General features: G+C 41.9%; 1 protein-coding gene across 1 annotated transcript; it reads right to left on the reverse strand.

The window, feature by feature from the left end:
- Positions 1 to 231: 231 nt before the first annotated feature.
- Positions 232 to 12133, reverse strand: nfkbid (nuclear factor of kappa light polypeptide gene enhancer in B-cells inhibitor, delta). The gene is made up of 9 exons (XM_018745551.2): positions 11816 to 12133; positions 11416 to 11639; positions 10902 to 11007; positions 7999 to 8145; positions 6991 to 7042; positions 5007 to 5170; positions 3881 to 3997; positions 2557 to 2721; positions 232 to 2255 (listed from the first exon to the last, which is right to left on the reverse strand). Exons 1-9 carry the CDS (start codon positions 12092 to 12094, stop codon positions 2184 to 2186), a joined length of 1326 nt encoding a protein of 441 aa, XP_018601067.1. The 5' UTR covers positions 12095 to 12133; the 3' UTR covers positions 232 to 2183.
- Between the last annotated feature and the right edge of the window lie 6783 nt (positions 12134 to 18916).

An 18916-nucleotide genomic window follows, 5' to 3' on the forward strand; every position in this document is an offset into this window, starting at 1 on the left:
AACCTTGAGCCCAGGGGTACCAGGATATGTGGCACCAGTCAAATAAGGGAAATGATGCAGAAGAAAATCAGTCACAAAGCATACTTGGATTGTATGGAAAATATTTTAATGCGAGTGGTGAAAGATATAGCAACAAAATGAAGCACAGTATTACATTCAATTGTATAACATGAATTTCAAGTTACTGTAATTTCATACCGATGGACATTTTGTAACATTCTTGTGAAAGATGTGAACATTCAGTTAGAAACAAACAGAACTGTTTACATTCAATGTGATCATATTTAATACTTAAACAGCTTCATCACTAAGTGGATTAAAAAAGTAAAACCACTAAAAAAAACCTTAATGTGGATATATTTTGCTTTTTTGTGACAATTTTCCCTCTTGAATTAGCACCTTTACTCAAATACTAATATTGGTCAATCAAAGAATCAGAGAAAAAATAGCTTCTTTGCTCAGTTGTCTGAAATGCATGTGGTTTATTGTAAGTGCTTCTGTTTTATTTCAATTTCCTCATATGATGGCACTTCATTTACATAATTCACTTATCCCCATTTTATTCTTTTCATATTACACCTGTCTCATATCTGTGCTACTCAAACATCATTTCAACATTTTTACAGCTCTGGACAGAAATTAATATGCACCCATGAGCTACAAGGGGGATTTATAAATATGGAAATGTATGTAAACTGACCAAACATCAAACAAACCATTTCTGGTGTATATAAGCAAAAGCTTATGTCTGTTCTGAAACTGAACAACAGTTATAAAATAAATAAATCCAATGTTCTTGGTTGTACAGATTCAAGCATAACTCAAAGGTTTGTGGTGACTTATCTATGCCATATGTATTAGAGATTAAATTTTAATCACTGGTAAAATAAATAAAAGCTTTACTGGTTCTAGGATAAATAATCCAGGACAAGTCATTTACACAGATAAATGATGCAAATCCAACAACTTTTCTCAGAAAAAGTAAAAAAAAAAAAAAAAAAAATTTTTTGGAAGATACACTGGTATCTGCTCATGGTCCTTTGTTTGGGTTTGATAAAGCATGGTTTCTTATGTAACTGACCTTCAGACACCAATGAGAGATGATCAGAGCTGATAACCCAAAGAGGTTCATGCCACTGAAATCCCGCTCGCTGCAAATGCACTCATGCAACAGAGCACTGACAATTGCTTTTCCAGAAGTTACAAAGTCCCAGAAATGTAGAACAAATCAGAGCAATAAAACACGTTTAAGACTCGTCACAAACAACCAAACAAGCACTTTGTGAAACGTCAGCACACTGATTCAGTGTTATGTACGCTTCCTGGAATGATGACCACCTCTCAATGAACCAATATGGTTTCTGATGGTGGCTGGGAGTTTTTTGTTGGGGGGGAAGCAGGAATGAATCACACACCTGTCTTCATTTAACGATTTCTCAGAAATCATGTTTACCGATAGATATGCTCCCACTGTGAAAGCCTTGACATATGACAAAGTAAAAGTTACACTTATAAAACAAGACATTTGAGTTTATAACATTAATGGTCTGCTTCAATGATATATATTTACGGCTAATAAGGCATCTACGAAGGCCTATGAATCAATAAATATAAGGAAGTTCAGATACTGAAAAAGCAAGACCTGCAGTGTCCTTCTGTGAATGCGGAACTCAACAAGTAGACTTCTGTAGGCTCTCCTAAGCCACAAATGGTGTCGAAGTGACACAAGAACAAATACAGCATGTTCAATAAAAGACACTGTACCATAGTTCTCTAGTGTAAAAGAACACACTAGGGAATATTTTTATAAATATATTTTCTAAAAAGTAATGACGTTCTGGCTGATATTTCACGTGGTGTTCAAAAGTAGCCATCACTATCGGGGTCTCAAGACTTTCTTTGAACAGAGCAGGGACGCATCCTATTGACTACAAGCCAAACAATGAAACAAAAGCATGCATATTCCAGAGAAGAAGCTTTATAAGTCACTGGCTGTTCCCTCAAAAAAGAAAACAAAATTCAAAATTGTTGATTTTCCTGGAAGACAAGACTGCAAAGTATGGGCTCTAAAATAAATTAGAAGTGCTTTCTGTGAAAATTTCCTCATACGAAGATACAGTAGATCCTCCCCATTCTTGAGGGCAAATGAGGAGGGACACAATGGGACTGGAAAGCAGTCCAATTCATTCTTGGTCCTGTAAGGATGTGACACGTCGTCGAGAAGCAGCATTTCGCTTTTTGAGGATAAACTTGAGCTGAGGGGAGGAGAGAGGCCACATAAACATATGAAATGCAATAAATAAAATGGGAGAGAACTGAAGACAGCATGCAACTGAAAAATGGCCAGTGACTCATAGGAAATCCCAAATCACACACAAAGGTAAAGAGATAAAAATTTGGGTACAAGTCATATTCTGATTCACACCGTACCCTAGGTACCCCCTAGTTCCCTTCACTCATCCTTAATGCCGCTCATTGGAAACATCTACACATCTACTCATCCTAATTCTGCATGCTGTGAAAGAGCAGACGGTGTGACTCCAGGTCTCCTCCTACCTGTTCTCCCCTGTCCCCACTCTGCAGAAGGTGGGCGGGCTGGTCGTTCTCCAGGTTGCGCACACCGGGATCAGCCCCACGGTTCAGCAGCAAGCGAATGATCTCCTCCTGGTGGTAGCTGCTGTGCAGGCCAGCAGCCATGTGCAGAGCAGTGTTCCCGTGCGCCTGCACGGAAAGCCAGCGAGACATGCAGGACATTAGTGACAGACCGCACTCCTGCATAACAGACAGGAATCTTACCAAAAGGGATAATTCCCTGCAGTGTAGGACAGAAAATATCACACAACTGACTGGCATCCCGTCCAGGGTGTACCCCTCTCAGCCTTGTGCCCGGTGATTCCGGGATAGGCTGCGGAATCCGAGGTTTCATTAGAAGGACTTATCTCACCAGTTCATGCAGTTTGGAGATATAGTTAATTATATGTAATATGTCTCTACATTTTTTAGACTCCAGTAAGTAGACAAAGCCAGCCTCAAATTTTTGCACATTAAAAATACACACCACTGTAACACATTAGGGAAAGAAATGTGAACATATGACATAAGTTACATCTTTAAAAAAAAAGCTTACATGTCACGTATGTGTGTGTGTGTGTGTGTGTGTGTGTGTGTGTGTGCGCACGTGCACAGACACAGACACACACACTTCTTACAGTACACTGGCTCCGCAACCAAAAAAACCACAGCTGAGTCATTTTAAGTCATAGCTCGATTTGTCCATAACTCCAGTCACACCTTCATCAATAAGTTCTAATAAAATCTAGATAATACTGAGGTCTATCCATATATTCATAGGTTTGATTGTGTAGAAACCTCAAATAAAGCTAAACCTGTATGTGCGTGTGTGTGTGTATATATACTGTATAAGTCTTCATATAATGAAGTTGCATGGAAGTACACTGGCTCCTCAACTTATGAACATAATTAGGACCGAAGTCTGTTCATAACTTGATTTGTTGATAAATCCAACCAGTGTATGTGTCACAGTCAATAAAACATTAATAATATACATCTCTTGATTTTTTTCATGGGCCAGCTTCTGCAAAAACCTCAGACATTAAACCGAATTGAAAATGTACTCTATGACTTATTTATGCATTTTGTTTTCATCAACTGCTCTTCTTAGGCAGGATCACTGTGCCCCAGAGCCTATCCTGTATGTAGCCTATTCTGAAAAGACAATAGAAAATACTGGAAAACTGTTTCTACAATGTTTTAAGGAGTATGAGCCACTGTGCCTAGCCAAGATGAACAATTTGACTATGCACATGTAACAGCTGGGCTCCATTGTTCACTTTCATAGTTTAGGCGCAGAGTCGCTCACCTTCATGTTGACGAAGGCCTGCATGTCGGGCAGGTTAATCCTGAGCAGGAAGCGCACCAGCTGGACGTTTCCCTCCTTCACAGCCAGATGCAGCACTGTCTTATTGCTCTTGATGTCCTAGAAATGGAGGGAAAACAAGAGTCTCAAACCAGGCCCATCTCCGCGACCACAACTGTAGTTATTTCAAGGCCAAACACAGTGTTTAAATGAGTAAAAAGGATATTATAATTTATCCTAATTTATTGTGGAAATGTACAGCAATACTGCACATGCTTCTTGATAGTCTCAGAGAAATAAACATGAGAAGCTTGGTTTCACACCAGGAATATGAGCACGACTGAGAAACATGCTTCTACACAACCCTTCATGATCTCTTTTTTTCCCCCCCTTTTAACATTTTACTTTTCACGGTTTCTTCTTGGAAAATAATATGTATTAAAATCACATCCACACAGATTTTTTTAAATCTCACAAGTGGTTGTAGTACCAGTATACAATTTTCTGTTAATTTTATTATAGCTCAGCTTTCCATTCCATTATAGATTAACTTCTTCTGCTATTTTATTGGGGTTTACTGGGTCTACAGGGAAAAGTTTTTGTGGAAATTTCTCTTTCCAGGGGTCAAAGGCCACAGTTATTACCGCAAACTGGTTCGAGGGCCACGTAATGGTAAATGACACACTGAATCTTAAATGTCTAAAATGAAAAACTATTATTTATTCATTGTATTTCCTTAGGTATGGGGGGTGTAACTGTAGTATAACTGTACTGTGTGATTCAACAGAATTTATAATATTCATAGTCAGTACAGTATATCCCTGGTTTTTGCTGATGTAATGCACTCATTGTATTTTTCTCTGATACATGTCGCTTTGGAGAAAAGCATCTGCTAAATAAAAAAAAAAAAAATGTAAATATGCTAAAAATTTAGCAATGTTCTTGTAGGCCCTAGGGTAGAACACAGGATGCACCTGGTCTAGTGTACTTACCACAAATATTCAACTCCTCATTTCCCTTATACCTTCTTTGAAGTACAAAAAAGCACTTACTACATGTTAACAAGTTTGACTATATACAGTGGTACTAGAAGGCATGTTCCAGTCTGCTCAATCCACACTGGGCCCACCTGGCTGAGGATGGAGGCTCCGTAGGTGAGCAGCAGCTGCACACATGAGAGCTTGTCCTCTGCCTGGGACTGCAGGCCAACATCAGCCAGGCCGGGAACGGTCGAGCATAGCGCCTTCATGGTGTTGCTGTGGGAGATGGCAGCGCAGTGCAGAGGGGTGAGCCCTGAGTGAGAAGGGGAAAACACATGGTAAGGGTAAAGGCGTGATCTGGCTTGCCCCAGTGCACTTTAATGTTTCATTATGAAAATGGTGCAAGGTGTAGCCCTACTTGCACCTTTTCCCCAAGAATAGTAAAATGGGGACCTGTGGAGCAATTGCTTGTGCATGGGCTTTTAATCAAACAAAGCTAATAAAACAGGAATATCAAAAGAAATCATAATTCATGATAAGCTCTAAACATTTTGCACTGTAAAATTCAAAACAAACTGCACTACTTGTAGTCTGGAACATGCAGCTACAACCAGTTCTCTGTACTCCTTGCCTGGACTACTGTAACTCTCTCCTGTGTGGCCTTCCAGTTACTGCCATCAAACCTCTACAGCTGATACAGAACGCTGCTACATGAGTCATGCTTGACTTGCCGAAGTATTCCCATGTATGGCCCCTCCTCGTCTCTCTGTATTGGCTTCCTATAGCTGCCCGGATCAAATTCAAAAAACACTCTGGTTATGGTCATCATAAGACCATGGTCAAAACCACTGGGGATCTTCTCCCCGATACCTACAGGACCTGATCACTTGCTGTGCCAAAGTTAGACTGCTATGCTCCTGCACTTTTGGTCGCTTGGTGGTCCCATGCATAAAGGTCCAAAATCAAAAGCCTGAAAGTTCTTGGTTCTGGCCTCAGTATGGTAGAATGAACCTCCTCTGTCACTAAAAAACTGCTGAGTCACCTCTCAATGTTCAAGAATGGTCTCTACACAAATTTCTCAAAACTCTCTGGATCGCCCATCTACTCCAGAAATTACACTATCATTTATCACAAATACCTTTGTATTTCCTATCAGCTCAATATGCTGCTACTGTTAATGTTACCCGTTTGTACACTAACAATTCTATATGCAGCTACGCATTAATTGATGCTAAGAATCGCATGTCTGCATCTGTCTCTCTGTTGGTAAAATGCATTTCTGTTATTGCTGACTTGTATATCATGTTTAGATAAACGTGTCTGCAAAAAGAATAAATGTCAATGTACTTTAAAGGAGTAAAGTGGGACAGCTGGTAGCGTAGTGGTTAGAGCCACTGCCTTTGGACCCAAAGGTTTCAGGTATGAGCCTCACCTCTGGTTGTAGTACCTTCGAGCAAGGTGTTTACCCTCAGTTTCTCCAGTAAAATTACCTAGCTATATAAATGGGTAAATAATTGTAACCTCAAAACTGTAAGTCGCTTTGGAACACACACACACACACACACATTTTCAGAACCGCTTGTCCCTTACGAGGTCACGGGGAACCGGAGCCTACCCGGCAACACAGGGCGTAAGGCCAGAGGGGGAAGGGGACACACCCAGGACGGGACGCCAGTCCGCCGCAAGGCACCCCCAGCGGGACTTGAACCCCAGACCCACCGGAGAGCAGGACTGCGGTCCAACCCACTGCGCCACTGCACCCCCTTCCCGCTTTGGAACAAGCATCAGCTAAAATGAATGAAATGAAATAAAGTTGTTAAAATGTATATGCAAAGAGGTGAGTATATTATACATCCACCATTATCTATAATTAACACTGCTACTTACTTGTGTAAGTCTGGTGCTAAGTATCACGAAGAATCAAATGTAAAGCACAGCCAAGTATAAAAATAAACACTCAGTTTGTAAAAAACACAATGAAAGCAAAAAAAAAAAAAAAAAGAGCCATCCTACGTATTGGGCGTACCATAATCACAAGAAGATGTGCAAAACATGCTTTAGGTAAACAAAGATCTTGGCAAAACTATATAAGCTGACTTATTCATTGCTTTTTAATTTATTAACAGACAATACCTTCAAAATTGCGAGCCTCCAAGTTCACATTCAGTCCCATGGACAGAATTGTCTGAGAAAAATAAGAAAGGAATCAGCTGCAAGACTGGAAACAGAAATGGTGGGGTGCCTCTATTAATTTTTAAATATTAACTTAACATATTTTTTTTTCCATAAAAGTGAATTATTTGTATGTACAGGTGGTCCCTGATTTTCGATTGTTTGACTTTATAATGGCGAGCTGGCAACAGACATTCAGTCGAACCTGTACTTGGAATTTTTAATTTTGATTTTTTCCTAAGCAACCAATATGCGGAGCGGTACTCTCTTGCTATGCTGGGCAGTGGCAGCGATCTGCGTCTCCCAGTGTGTCATGCAGAGGTGTGTATTAAATGCATTTACGACTCAGGATATTTTCGACTTATGATGACAGGTTTCACGGAACGTAACCCCATCATAAATTGGGGACCACCTGCAGATACTAGGCCATGGTGTTAAGGTTTACACACACACAGTCTGAAACTGCCTGTCCCAAGTGGGGTCACGGAGAACTGGAGCCTAACTTGGCAACACAGGGCGTAGGGCTGGAGGGGGAGGGGGGACACCCATGAAGGGACGCCAGTCCATCGCAAAGCACCCCAAACAGGACTCGAACCCCAGACCCACCAGAGAGCGGGCACAGGTCAAACCCACCACACCACCGCTGTGAAGGTTTATTCTGTGTTAATTTTATGTATTCCCCTTTATTCAGCTGAACTGCCCTGATACTTAGGTGTGTAAATTTACTGCTATTATACATATAAAAATCAAGGAGATGATGACTTGTGGTCAATGCACAAAGACAGTGTTAAAGGTCCATTGATAATATGAATATACAAATGACAGTAAACTACAGAGGAGATGTGAAAGTAATCCCAAATTAGATTAAACTGTTTCAGCAGGAAAAAAAAAAAAAAAATGTCCCAGAACTGACTTAGCTCTTTCAAAAATGTACCGACTTGCCCTTGAGAGACGGATCAACCTCCTCACCTGCATGACCCTGGGGAACCCGTAGGTAGCAGCCAGGTGGAGTGCAGTTTGGCCCTTGTCATCACAAGCATTTATGTCTGCCCCAAGCGAAAGGAGGTCCTGCACAATGAGTGGCTGGTTGGCTGTCACTGCCACCAGCAAAGCAGTCTGGGGGGGGGGTGGAAAAGGAAGAAAGAATCCCAAAGTCAGCAAGACACAGTTACCCTGTTCCTTCTACAGGCTCCACGTAGCTGAGGTTTTCCACCACCGCTGCTATCTTGTAACACATAAGTTATGGGAATTTCCACATTTCTGACATCATGCAGAGAATCCTGGTCTGAAAATTCTGCTCAGATCAAAAGGTTTCCCAAACCAACTGCTTTGCAGACCTTGTTTTTTTAAAAAACAAAATTTCCTCCACGATCCAAATACACACCCTCCAAAAAAACCCTGAATGAAAATGTTTATCTGAAACTTAACTGTGTACTAGATAAGAGAAACAGAAAATGGGTCACAGTTAGAAAATTTAAAAAAAGACATGACTCTTCCTTTTCTGTCATGAAACCCACTCAGAGCTGAATTACTATAAATAAATTTTTGTTCCCATTAAAAAAGGCTCGAAAACAAATATGTTTTGTGAATACACCAGCACATCGCATTGAGAGTACAACCTCCCTCAGCCTTGAGCACAATGAATGTGGAACAGGGTCCGTATCACCGCAACCCCGCTCAGGACGAGTGGTTACTGAAAGTGGAAGGATGGATGAAAAGACACTAGCACTTTACAAACAGCCGAATATTGAATTTTCAGGTGCACATTGCCCAGTTACTTATTTACATTATATCCATGGCCCTTGATTTACGATAGTTTGACTTACAATTTTTTTGACTTTACGATCGTGAGCAGGCGATAGACATTCAGTAGAAATTGTACTTCGAATTTTTAATTTTGATCTTTTCCCGGACAAGCTATACGCCGAGCAATACTCTCTCGCGATGCTGGGCAGCAACAGCGATCCGCATCTCCCACTCTGCCATGCAGAGGTGTGTATTAAATGCATTTTCGACTTATGATGGATTTCGCGGAACACAACCCCATCAGAAATCAGGGACCACCTGTATAGTTCGCTCACTTACTTTCATTAACTGTTTGTTTTTGCTGGCCAGCGTTGGATTTTAATTGCATAATCCTTAGATCTGTTCTCTGAAATGTTTGTTGCAGAGTGAATGAAAGCTGCTTCGTGTGCTCTGACATCTCAGTAAAATGCAGCCAAACAGAATAGTAGTGGTCGCCGCCAGTATTCAACTGGTGCCCACAGTGTATACAGCTTGTGTCAGGTGTTTGTGAGTGTGTGTGATCAATAACAATATGATAATGCTGCGTCTCTGGGATGACTTGGTCAGAAATTGGTGCAGAACAGGAGTTTAAATTTAAAAGGTAATTTAAAATCAATATAAATTGTAATGTGGCTTGATATGAATAAAAAATAAGAATTACATTATTTTCAAAGTATTTATTTATTATAGCGACTGCTAACATTTTTAGAGAATCGAACAGAACCTAATCCATACATGCATAGTCTTGTTCTCCACATTTCAGCCCATCAGAACATGAAATCTGTGACGTCCTACTGTTACACAGCGCCACCACGTGCTCCCTCAAACCCATCTCTTCATCTCCTACAGGAAATTTCCTCACTACTTATCTCCATGATCATCAATTCCTTGCTCTCCACTGGTTGCTTCCCATCTGCCCTGCTTGAAGTATCAGATGCTGTCCAGTCAGCTAAATCAGCCTCCCTCTACTTAGTCCTCAGCCTCTACTTATCTGCAGAATTTGACACTGTCAGCTGCTGGATTCTGCTCTCCTCCCTTGGACAGTTTGGCATCAACGGAACTGCAATGAAATGGTTCAGACCTTTCAGGCAGATCCTACCAAGTAGTCTGGTGGGGCTTCCGATCATTCCCTCAGCCTCTCTCAACTGGCATACCACAAAGCTTGGTACTGGGGACACCACTGTTCTCAATCTATATCTTTCTCCTTGGCCCTGTCACTGCCTTGTACAGGTTCACCTACCACTGCTATGCTGATTACCCAGCTGTTCCTCTCCTTTCCCCCAGGAGCTACAGACATTTCCTCTAGCATGGCTGATTTTCTCTTGGACATCTCTGCCTGGATGTCTGATCACCACCTACAAGTCAAACTCCCCAAAAAACAGACATCATTTCCCAGCTGGCCCATCCTTCCGTCATGAACTCTCTATCAAACTGGACAACTCGCTCAATTTGCCTACCTCATCAGCTAAGAGTCTGGGAGTAACGACTGACTCAATCTGTCTGTCTCTCAACATATTGAAGCCACAACCCAGATCTGCAGATACATCCTGCACAACATCCGCAGGCTGCACCCCTATCTCACAATAAACTCTATGTGACTCCTGGTCCAGGGCATGGTAATATCCTGTCTGGATTACTGCAACTCTCTCCTGTGTGATCTTCTGGCCTCAATCACATGTCTGCATCCAAATCTCTCTTTTGGTCGGTGCAGAGCTGTTTTTGTATTATTCTTATAAACATACATTGCTTTGGAGAAGACCGCCTGCTAAATGAACGAATGAAGCTCTAAATCAAGGAACTTCTGCATTAAAGTTTTATTAATTATGACTTGGTGATAAAAGCGACTTTGGATTTTTCAACAAAAAATTACGAACAGACTTCCACACCCAACTGTGACTGCAAGCTGAAGAGTCTTTGGGTGTTCAGTGATAATATTTTTTCAATTATATTTGAATTAGCGTAATTCTTGATTGTCCGCTTCTGTCATTTCATTTAACACTTAATGCAATTGTCAATAAGTGCTGCTTTTAGGCCAATTCACCTTGCAGGTGGAGTTTCTGGGCTTTCTCTCACAGCACTCTACTAACCTTGCCCTTGTGCTCCCTGGAGTCCAGCTTCCCCAGGCTGCACAGATCCTCCGCAGCCGCAAAGGCGTACTCCCTCAGCCCCTTTGCGGTGTAGATGTGCAGAATTCTGGACAGTGAGACATCGTTTCTAGTTAGAGGGTTTTGTGTTTATACCACAGAACAGAGGTTCCTGTAGTTTTGCTTTTGCCATGAGAATTTCTTAATTTGCTTCCTGTTCCTCTTCCTGAACTAATGCGTAACTCATTTCTAATGATGTCACACGTGAGAATGAAATGCAACCCAACAGATTACAGTATTTAAAAGAAAAAATTAAAAATTAAATGCCAATGCAACAAGACTGTCTTATCTACATCGTACACTGAAATATGCACTTCATAACTAAGAAATAATCGCTCTTTTCCTGATCTCGGCACCCCTTTGTTGCCCATGTAATAAGAAAACCTAAAGAAACAAGAGTTGCTCAAACTCTCGTGTGTAAATAATGTGTCATCCATAGCATGTCTCTGTGACTTACGTGTCTCCGTCTTCATCCTGCCACATCTTCTTGCAGTAATCCATTCCCTGGATGTACATCCGGGCCTCTTCCAGCTTCTGACTGTCCATCTCTCCCGCAAATCCTTGATGGCTTGGGTCACCAGCAGGCTGGAGGCTGCTCACAGGTGGCCAAGAGTAGCTTGGAGACTGCTGTACCCCCATATGGACTGAGCCAGGGAGGGCTGCTGTTACTGGACAATCTACCTGTGGGGGAACCAGGAAAACAACATTCAAACACAGCATTAATGTGACGCAGATCAACACAAATATGACAGTGGATAGCACGAGGTAAACAAGACCCAGAAACTAAGAAACTTTTCTCGTCCTTTTAAAAATGCATTTATTAAACAGGGACACACAGATATCAGAAGACCCCTTACGTAGTGAACGCTGAATTCCTGTGATTGCTGAGCATAACCTGTGGTCAGCGCGGAGCCGAAAGTCTGACTCTGATCAGAAGCCAAAGGGGCCAAAACGCTGGGAAAGTAGGCCCCAGCAGAAGGAAACTGGAAGTCCTGTTGTAAGGCAGATGACTGAGGAGACCCGGAAGGATCCCACCTGCTGTAGGTGGACGATGGCATTGGCCCTATAGCCCCCATGGCACTCATGTAGCTGCTGGAGGCCCCTACAAATGACAGATAAAGATGTGAAGCTCTCATTCAACATTGTTTCAGAGGCAGGAAAGAGTTGGAGGTTTTAAACCAAACACAGTACAACAACATATCTTTTTGCTGACATTTGCAAAAAATTATCAGCCTGTTGATTTATCATTTGCTTGCCTGTTTGGCTGCCTTGTGCTGGCGTAGACACCTGTAAGGAAAGCACAAGGCCAAATCAGAATTCAAATTATATAACCACAGGTTAAACGTGCAAAGATACAGAAAGAGACACAGCACAATGCTGAAACGGTGAAGTGTATACACATAAACCTCACCGGGACAGAAGCAGTAGCAGCTGAACTGGTGATCACTGAAGATGAGGAGGACGAGGAGGAGGAGGATGAAGTGGCTGTTTCTCGCTTCCTCTTCTGCTCCAAGAGTTTTTTGACAGTGGGCAGCGAGTAACACGAACTTTCCTTTGGCGCTGTATTAACAACAAAACAGTCCTTTCATGAAGCAATCCAGACGAACGCTAAACCAATTAGTTTTCTTTGTTTTTGTTCAGGGGGCGCAGTGGGTTTGGCTGGAGCCTGCTCTCTGGTGGGTCTGGGGTTCGAGTCCCGCTTGGGGTGCCTTGTGATGGACTGGCGTCCCGTTCTGGGTGGGTCCCCTCCCCCTCCAGCCTCATGTTGCCGGGTTAGGCTCTGGCTTGCCGCAACCCTGCTTGGGTCAAGCAGTTTCAGTTGATGTGCGTCTGTGTGTGTTTTTGTTCAAGAGTTATCAGTAGGATGATATTGGAACCTTTGTGAAACCAATGTAGTACAGTTGAAACGTTAATAAAACTTTGCCATCCATACTATTTATTCATGCAGATGATGCCTTTTTCTAAAGTGACTGCTTACAATTATTTGCCCGCTTTTACAGCTGGGTGGTTTTTACTGGAGCAATTTATGACAAGTACCTTGCCCAGGAGTACAACAGCAGGAGATAGGAATCAAACGCAGCCTCACTGGGTGGAAAGACAGCAGCTCTAATCACTGTACCACTTGATGCTCCTATCTTGACATGGTAGCAACAGTGTGAAGGAACGATGGGTATAACCATGGGTGCACATAGTGTAAGGACCCGCATTACTGAAGTGTCACATTTGAGCAAGAACAACTGTTTATTGTAAATGGTTGGGGATAATGGGAATAGTAGGAAAAAATGTAAAGAGAGCCTCCAACTTGATTGAAGCCCTTTTGGCACCATCAGGCCTGGTTCCATGCGCAGCAAAGAGCCGTGCTGGGACTGAGGCTGGGTGAAAAAGGGCAGGGATGGCCGCCTCGGTCCCTGGTCGTACCGCCATGGCGGGATGCTTTCAGCTTTCCCTGCCCCAGCACTGAGCATCTGGGACCAGCATTTCCAACCGGAGGCACATTTTAGACAGCGCCAGACATTCCTGGAGCAGGTAGGCAGTGAGGATGCTGCCGTCTTTTTTGACGGGAGGCAATGTAACAACCCGCATTACTGAGGAGTGCCACGTTCGGGTGGGAACAGATGTTCATTGTAAATAGTTGGGGATAACAGGAATTGTGGGAAAAATGTGAAACGGTTGTTCAGCCGCTGTGGGGGCTGACAGGGACCATCAGGGTGTGAGTGTCTTCTGGGGAGCATATAAGGAGCAAAAGGACACTGATTGCAGATATTCAAACTCATGAGTTCTCTTCTCTGAGTCTGACTTTTCAGAGTAGTGACTCTCTGAAATTGTGTTTTTGAGCATGGTATCTTGTTTTCACTGGTGTATAATGTGTTTCTGAATTATTGAATTGTCAATATGATTTTGTTTCAGTATACTGAGTTATGTGATGGTGGTGTGGTTGTTTTATTTGCAATTCTCATAGCTTTGTAAAGTGTTAATTTTTAATTTGAGTTAATAACTGGGGGGGGGTTTGGACCATTTCCATTTGTACCGGCCAATAGCTCTCGCTGTGTGTCCGTGTTCCAATAAACATTCGTACAGAATGGTGTCCCTGTGTCCATCTCTGCCCCAACCGAACCCAGAGCAAAGCGCGCAACCATATTTTCGGGTACTGTCCCCAGACCACAGGTACTAATGTTAGCACTTGTACTGCTCCCAGGGTAACATTATGTTTGCTGATGTTTAAATTTAAAAATAATAATAAAAAAGAGCGAAAGATGAGGTATCACAAGCAACAAAATAAAACCAAAGCAACACAATCCAACACTCATCAGTGTGAAATAACTGAAACTAGTAAAATCCATGCATATAACTGGACTGAAAGCAATCGGAGGACAGGCACCACAAAAAAAAAAAAAAAAAAAAAAAAAAAAAAAAACAGAATCCTAAAGGTAGAGATTAAAGTATATTTAAAATAAAAACTTAAAAAGAAATCTGTGTCCAATAATTAACAGTTTTAGAAACTGGAGCAGATTTTTTTTTTTTTTTTTTTAAATTTAAATCTCAAAGTTAAACAGATTTGTAATGTAAACTAAGTGGGCGATTGCACTGTAAATGCTGACAATTCCACAAAAATACCTCCGAGTTCATACACCAGAAGGTATTTCTTGTTATTATCAAATGTTCTTGACGAAAATGTCCCACATGAGTAACAAACCGCCCACATTACATGCATTACTGTACACTACTACGTAGAAAATACCGTGTGTGGGGAAAAAAAGGAGGGAAAAATCAGGTTTACACACGTTTGTTTATATGTATCTTTAAAAAAAATACTAGAAACGTGAGCAGGGATCGTCGATATTCCGTTTTATGCAGCTACTCGTGTGATGAATACTGGTGAATATCGTGAAACTAACTGTACTGAATCACACTCGTCTGCAACTGTGTGTCTCTCTTTCTCTTAATATAATGAACACATTGTTTTTTCTATGAGATGATGTACGTCGCTTTGGAGAAAAGTGTCTGTTGAACGAATAAATGTAAATGTTTCCAGATCATGTATTACCCGTGTGAAGGTAAAACATGATCGCTGTGTCGCTCCGAGGTTCCTTTCACTTTCCGCACGCGGAACCTGGTCGCTCATCCACAGAAAATATTAAAAAGAAAATATAAAAGAAACACGAAATCATCCACGAAACCCTGAAACGGCACGATCAATCAACGAGCTGTTTATTCGACTGAATTTGTCTGCAGGATCAACAGGCGACGATTTAAAAAAAAAAAAGCACAGGGAACAAAGTGGCGCTCAAATTAACACGGGTTCCGTTACACGAGGTGTCCCACCTTTTCGGTTCAACTTCAAGCAACACAAACACTGTCGCGAACTGATCGCAGGGCCGCCCCCCTGGCCATAATTTTAAAAATCACAGTAAAATAAATAAATAAAATCATCATCATTACTGCGTGATTTAGATAATTAACAGTAGCTACTACTGGTAGATACAGTACAGTATTTTGACAAGAGTTCCTGCGGGCCGCGCGTTGGAAAGCCGCTCTTTACGTGTCTAGACAGCAGTGCGTGCCTCACTTCTCTAGCAAGGTCTCGCCAACCTTTCACGGCAGCACACTTAAGCCTTCATATATATTCACATTCTTTTTTTTTTCTATTTTTTGAACGGTGTTACCCAAAGTTAGTTAGATGATGACTTTCCGCACTTTACAATGATTTACCCGCACTTGTAACCGCAGCAGGGCGTTCTTCTCGTATCAAACTTTACTGTAGAAATCATGACAAGTACTTTTGATCAAAGGTACAACAGAAGAGGAATTCGAACCGGGGGTCTTCGCACTTGATGCAACAGGGCTGGCAACCACACTGACTACTGGTTACTCCCCAAATCGTAACTCTGCACCCACCTCTGGACTCATCCACTTCAACACCGCTCGCACACGTTTTTAGTTCTTCTTTCCAAGCAAAACATAATCGCGTCTGCAACTATGTCTCTTTCGGTTAATGATGTGATGCACAAATTATACTACTTCTGTTCTGAGATGATCGATGTACGTCGTTTGGAGAAAAGCGTCTGCTAAATGAATAAATTTAAATGTAATCCTAATCGAATTCATGGCGTTAAACACGACGGAAATGCAGATCTCGGGAGCAGCGCTGGTCCTCGCTGCGGTCCCCATGAACGCGACCCCGGTGCTGTGTGACCACTGACTGACCTCTGCACTCCTCTCCAGTCCAGCCCTGACCCAAGAAGACAAAAATAAAGAACTACCTGTTTCCCCCTCTGCCTGTAATTTCCCTCCATCCATCGCATTCGCTATAATTATTTGCATAGTGTCCTCTGCGTTTCGTTTCCACTAAAGCAGAAAAAAGACAAAGACAAAAAAAAAAGATTCGACGACACAGCAAACGGCGCCGAGCTACCGGAGGTTTCCAGACGCCGACAGAGTTTCTGCGAAATCTTGACCCCAAAGGCGGAGATAAGAGAGACGTTTTCCGCCGGAGCAAAAACCGCCCGCGGAGAAACGGAGAGGAACACATCCCAATAGGAACGGGTCCGAGATCCACCTGCGCTTCAAAAGAACCTGCACGCGGCGGAGAATCTCGTGCTCATCATTTTCTGTGACGCAGCGCGCAACTCCATTACGCCGGCGGCCGCAAACCGCACACATCTTCCTGCCTCCGGCTGCAGCGTCTCTCCTGCGCAGTGTAGCAGCGCGTTGAGAGGCCCCTGTGGCCCCACGTGCTCAGCGCGTGCCACGCTCCGTGAGCAAAACGCTCCGCTGAGGTCACCATGGCGACCTCCTCGTCAACACGCACTACTCCAGTAAGACAGAACGGTAAACACAGCGGGGTGATCCCCACCTGTTTACAGAAAGACTTGATTCTTTTTTTTTTTTTTTTTTTTTTACTTTTTTTTAAATATTAACAGGTGGTTAGAATCCCCCTGTAAACCATATTCTCCAGGGGTTTGGGCGTTTCAAGTTTCTTAATCCTTTATGCATAACAAGGTCACTCTAGATGTAACCATCCTCTAGAATGATATATATGTATGTATATTTACATTTATTCATTTAGCTGATGCTTTTCTCTAAAGCAACTTACAATGTTAGTCTCTCTACAGTTATTTACCCATTTGTACAACGGGGTTATTTTACTGAAGCAATTTAGGGTAAGTACCTTGCTTAAAGGTACTACAGCTGGAGGTGGGACTCAAATCTGCAACCTTTGAGTCCAAAAGCAGTAGCCCTAAGCACTACACTACCAACTGTCCAATATATATATTGGTAAGGTGAAATGTACATATATGTTTTCTACACTTTTCATGTGTAAAAAACATATTTTTACATCTACAGAAAACATATTTTTACCAAGGACTTCATGAAAGTTGAAAGCAGTATGATCTCCAAAACTGTTACTTTTGGGCTGCAAGTAGCATTGTAGTTAGAGGCATTGCTTTGCAACCAGGGAACCAAGTTGCAATTTTTGTTCCTGCTGTAGTACTCTACAGCAAGGAATTTAGCCCTGAAATGATCCATGCTGTACAAATGGGTTAATAATTGAAGGTAACTTAGTGTTTTATATCTAACATAACATTCTAAGTTGCCTTGGACAATAATGGTGTCAGATAAACAGTACTTAATAATAATTTCCCCATATGTTTTTAAAAATTTAACAAACTTTTTTCCACTATGTAGGAAATTCTGAACCAGAATTATATTTCTATTTCCCTTTTGTATCTCCTTTTTCCTTTTCATTTTGAACAAGTGTATTATTCTCGCTCTTTCCATGTCAAACCCCATGTCAAAGTCTTGTAATAGGAAGATGTGAGAGGTAAAGCATATTCAGTAAAGTCAGAAAGACCCCACTGGTGTATATGCAGACTGGGATGCAGCTGCTGTGCTAAGAAAAAACACCATGGGAGAAGCCCTCCAGACACTTTGCTGACTCAGATTCTCAGACAAAAGCAGTATATATTTTGCAGTCAGTCTAAGAATTAGATTTTCAAAAAAAGTCCAATTACATATAACTGTGGTTTTGATTTCATTTCAGTTTTCAAAATAAGAAATGAGAACAGTGCCTTAATGTAGCAGCAGTCTATCCTGTGCACGGGGCCTGTTTAGTTAGCAGTGCTGTAATTAATTCTGTTTCTACCCTAGAAATGATTGTTGCAGACATATTTAACCCAAGAGTAAGAAAACACCATACTTCATGATACATCAAACAGGGCTTACTCTTATTTCAATCGGTCATGTATGATGAACGCGCTTTTTAATCTCAGTAACATTACAATACGGTTGAATTTCAACAAGTTCTGTGTTATGCTAAGCAAGGCACCTGCTACAGATTTACCATGGATTCCACAAGGTCAAGTGTTTAGCTTATTTTCAGTCTGAATCACTCTGTGCCCCAAACAAATGCCTGAGATTCATATGTTTCGATTTCTTGCAACTTCTTTCGGTTTCAGTGTGAAGGTGTTACTAGTGCCTGGTGGTCTAGACAACCCAACACAAAATCAGTTCAATATTTATGGTAAGGTTAAATGTACTATGTCATTCACAATTACACCGCAACCGTCTGAACACAAATTATTACATAAATGACTTACACTCCACTTTAGGCCTCACTATGTTCTGATGACCAAGCACTGCAGGGGACTCGGTACCCGCAGGTCCCTGATTACAAGAGTGACGTCACATTTAGTCATTGACGTCATAACATCTGACATTTAGCTTCCTTGAGAGCGAGCAGTAAGTCCAGCCGTCTGTGTGTACAGATGAGGTGCGGGGGCGATGTGGACTTGGGATAGCCGTTCTGCTTTCACACATTCTCTGTTTGTTGCTCGCTGTAATATAGCGCTATTCAAATAACATCGGAAAGCCCTGTGATTGAGTCAGAGGCGTGGGCGGCGGGGATTCCAGCGACCTTTCTGTGCGCTCATTGCATTATAACAGACGGGAAGAAAAAA

The sequence above is a fragment of the Scleropages formosus genome, chromosome 18 (assembly GCF_900964775.1).
Source record: "Scleropages formosus chromosome 18, fSclFor1.1, whole genome shotgun sequence".
Lineage (NCBI taxonomy): Eukaryota > Metazoa > Chordata > Actinopteri > Osteoglossiformes > Osteoglossidae > Scleropages > Scleropages formosus.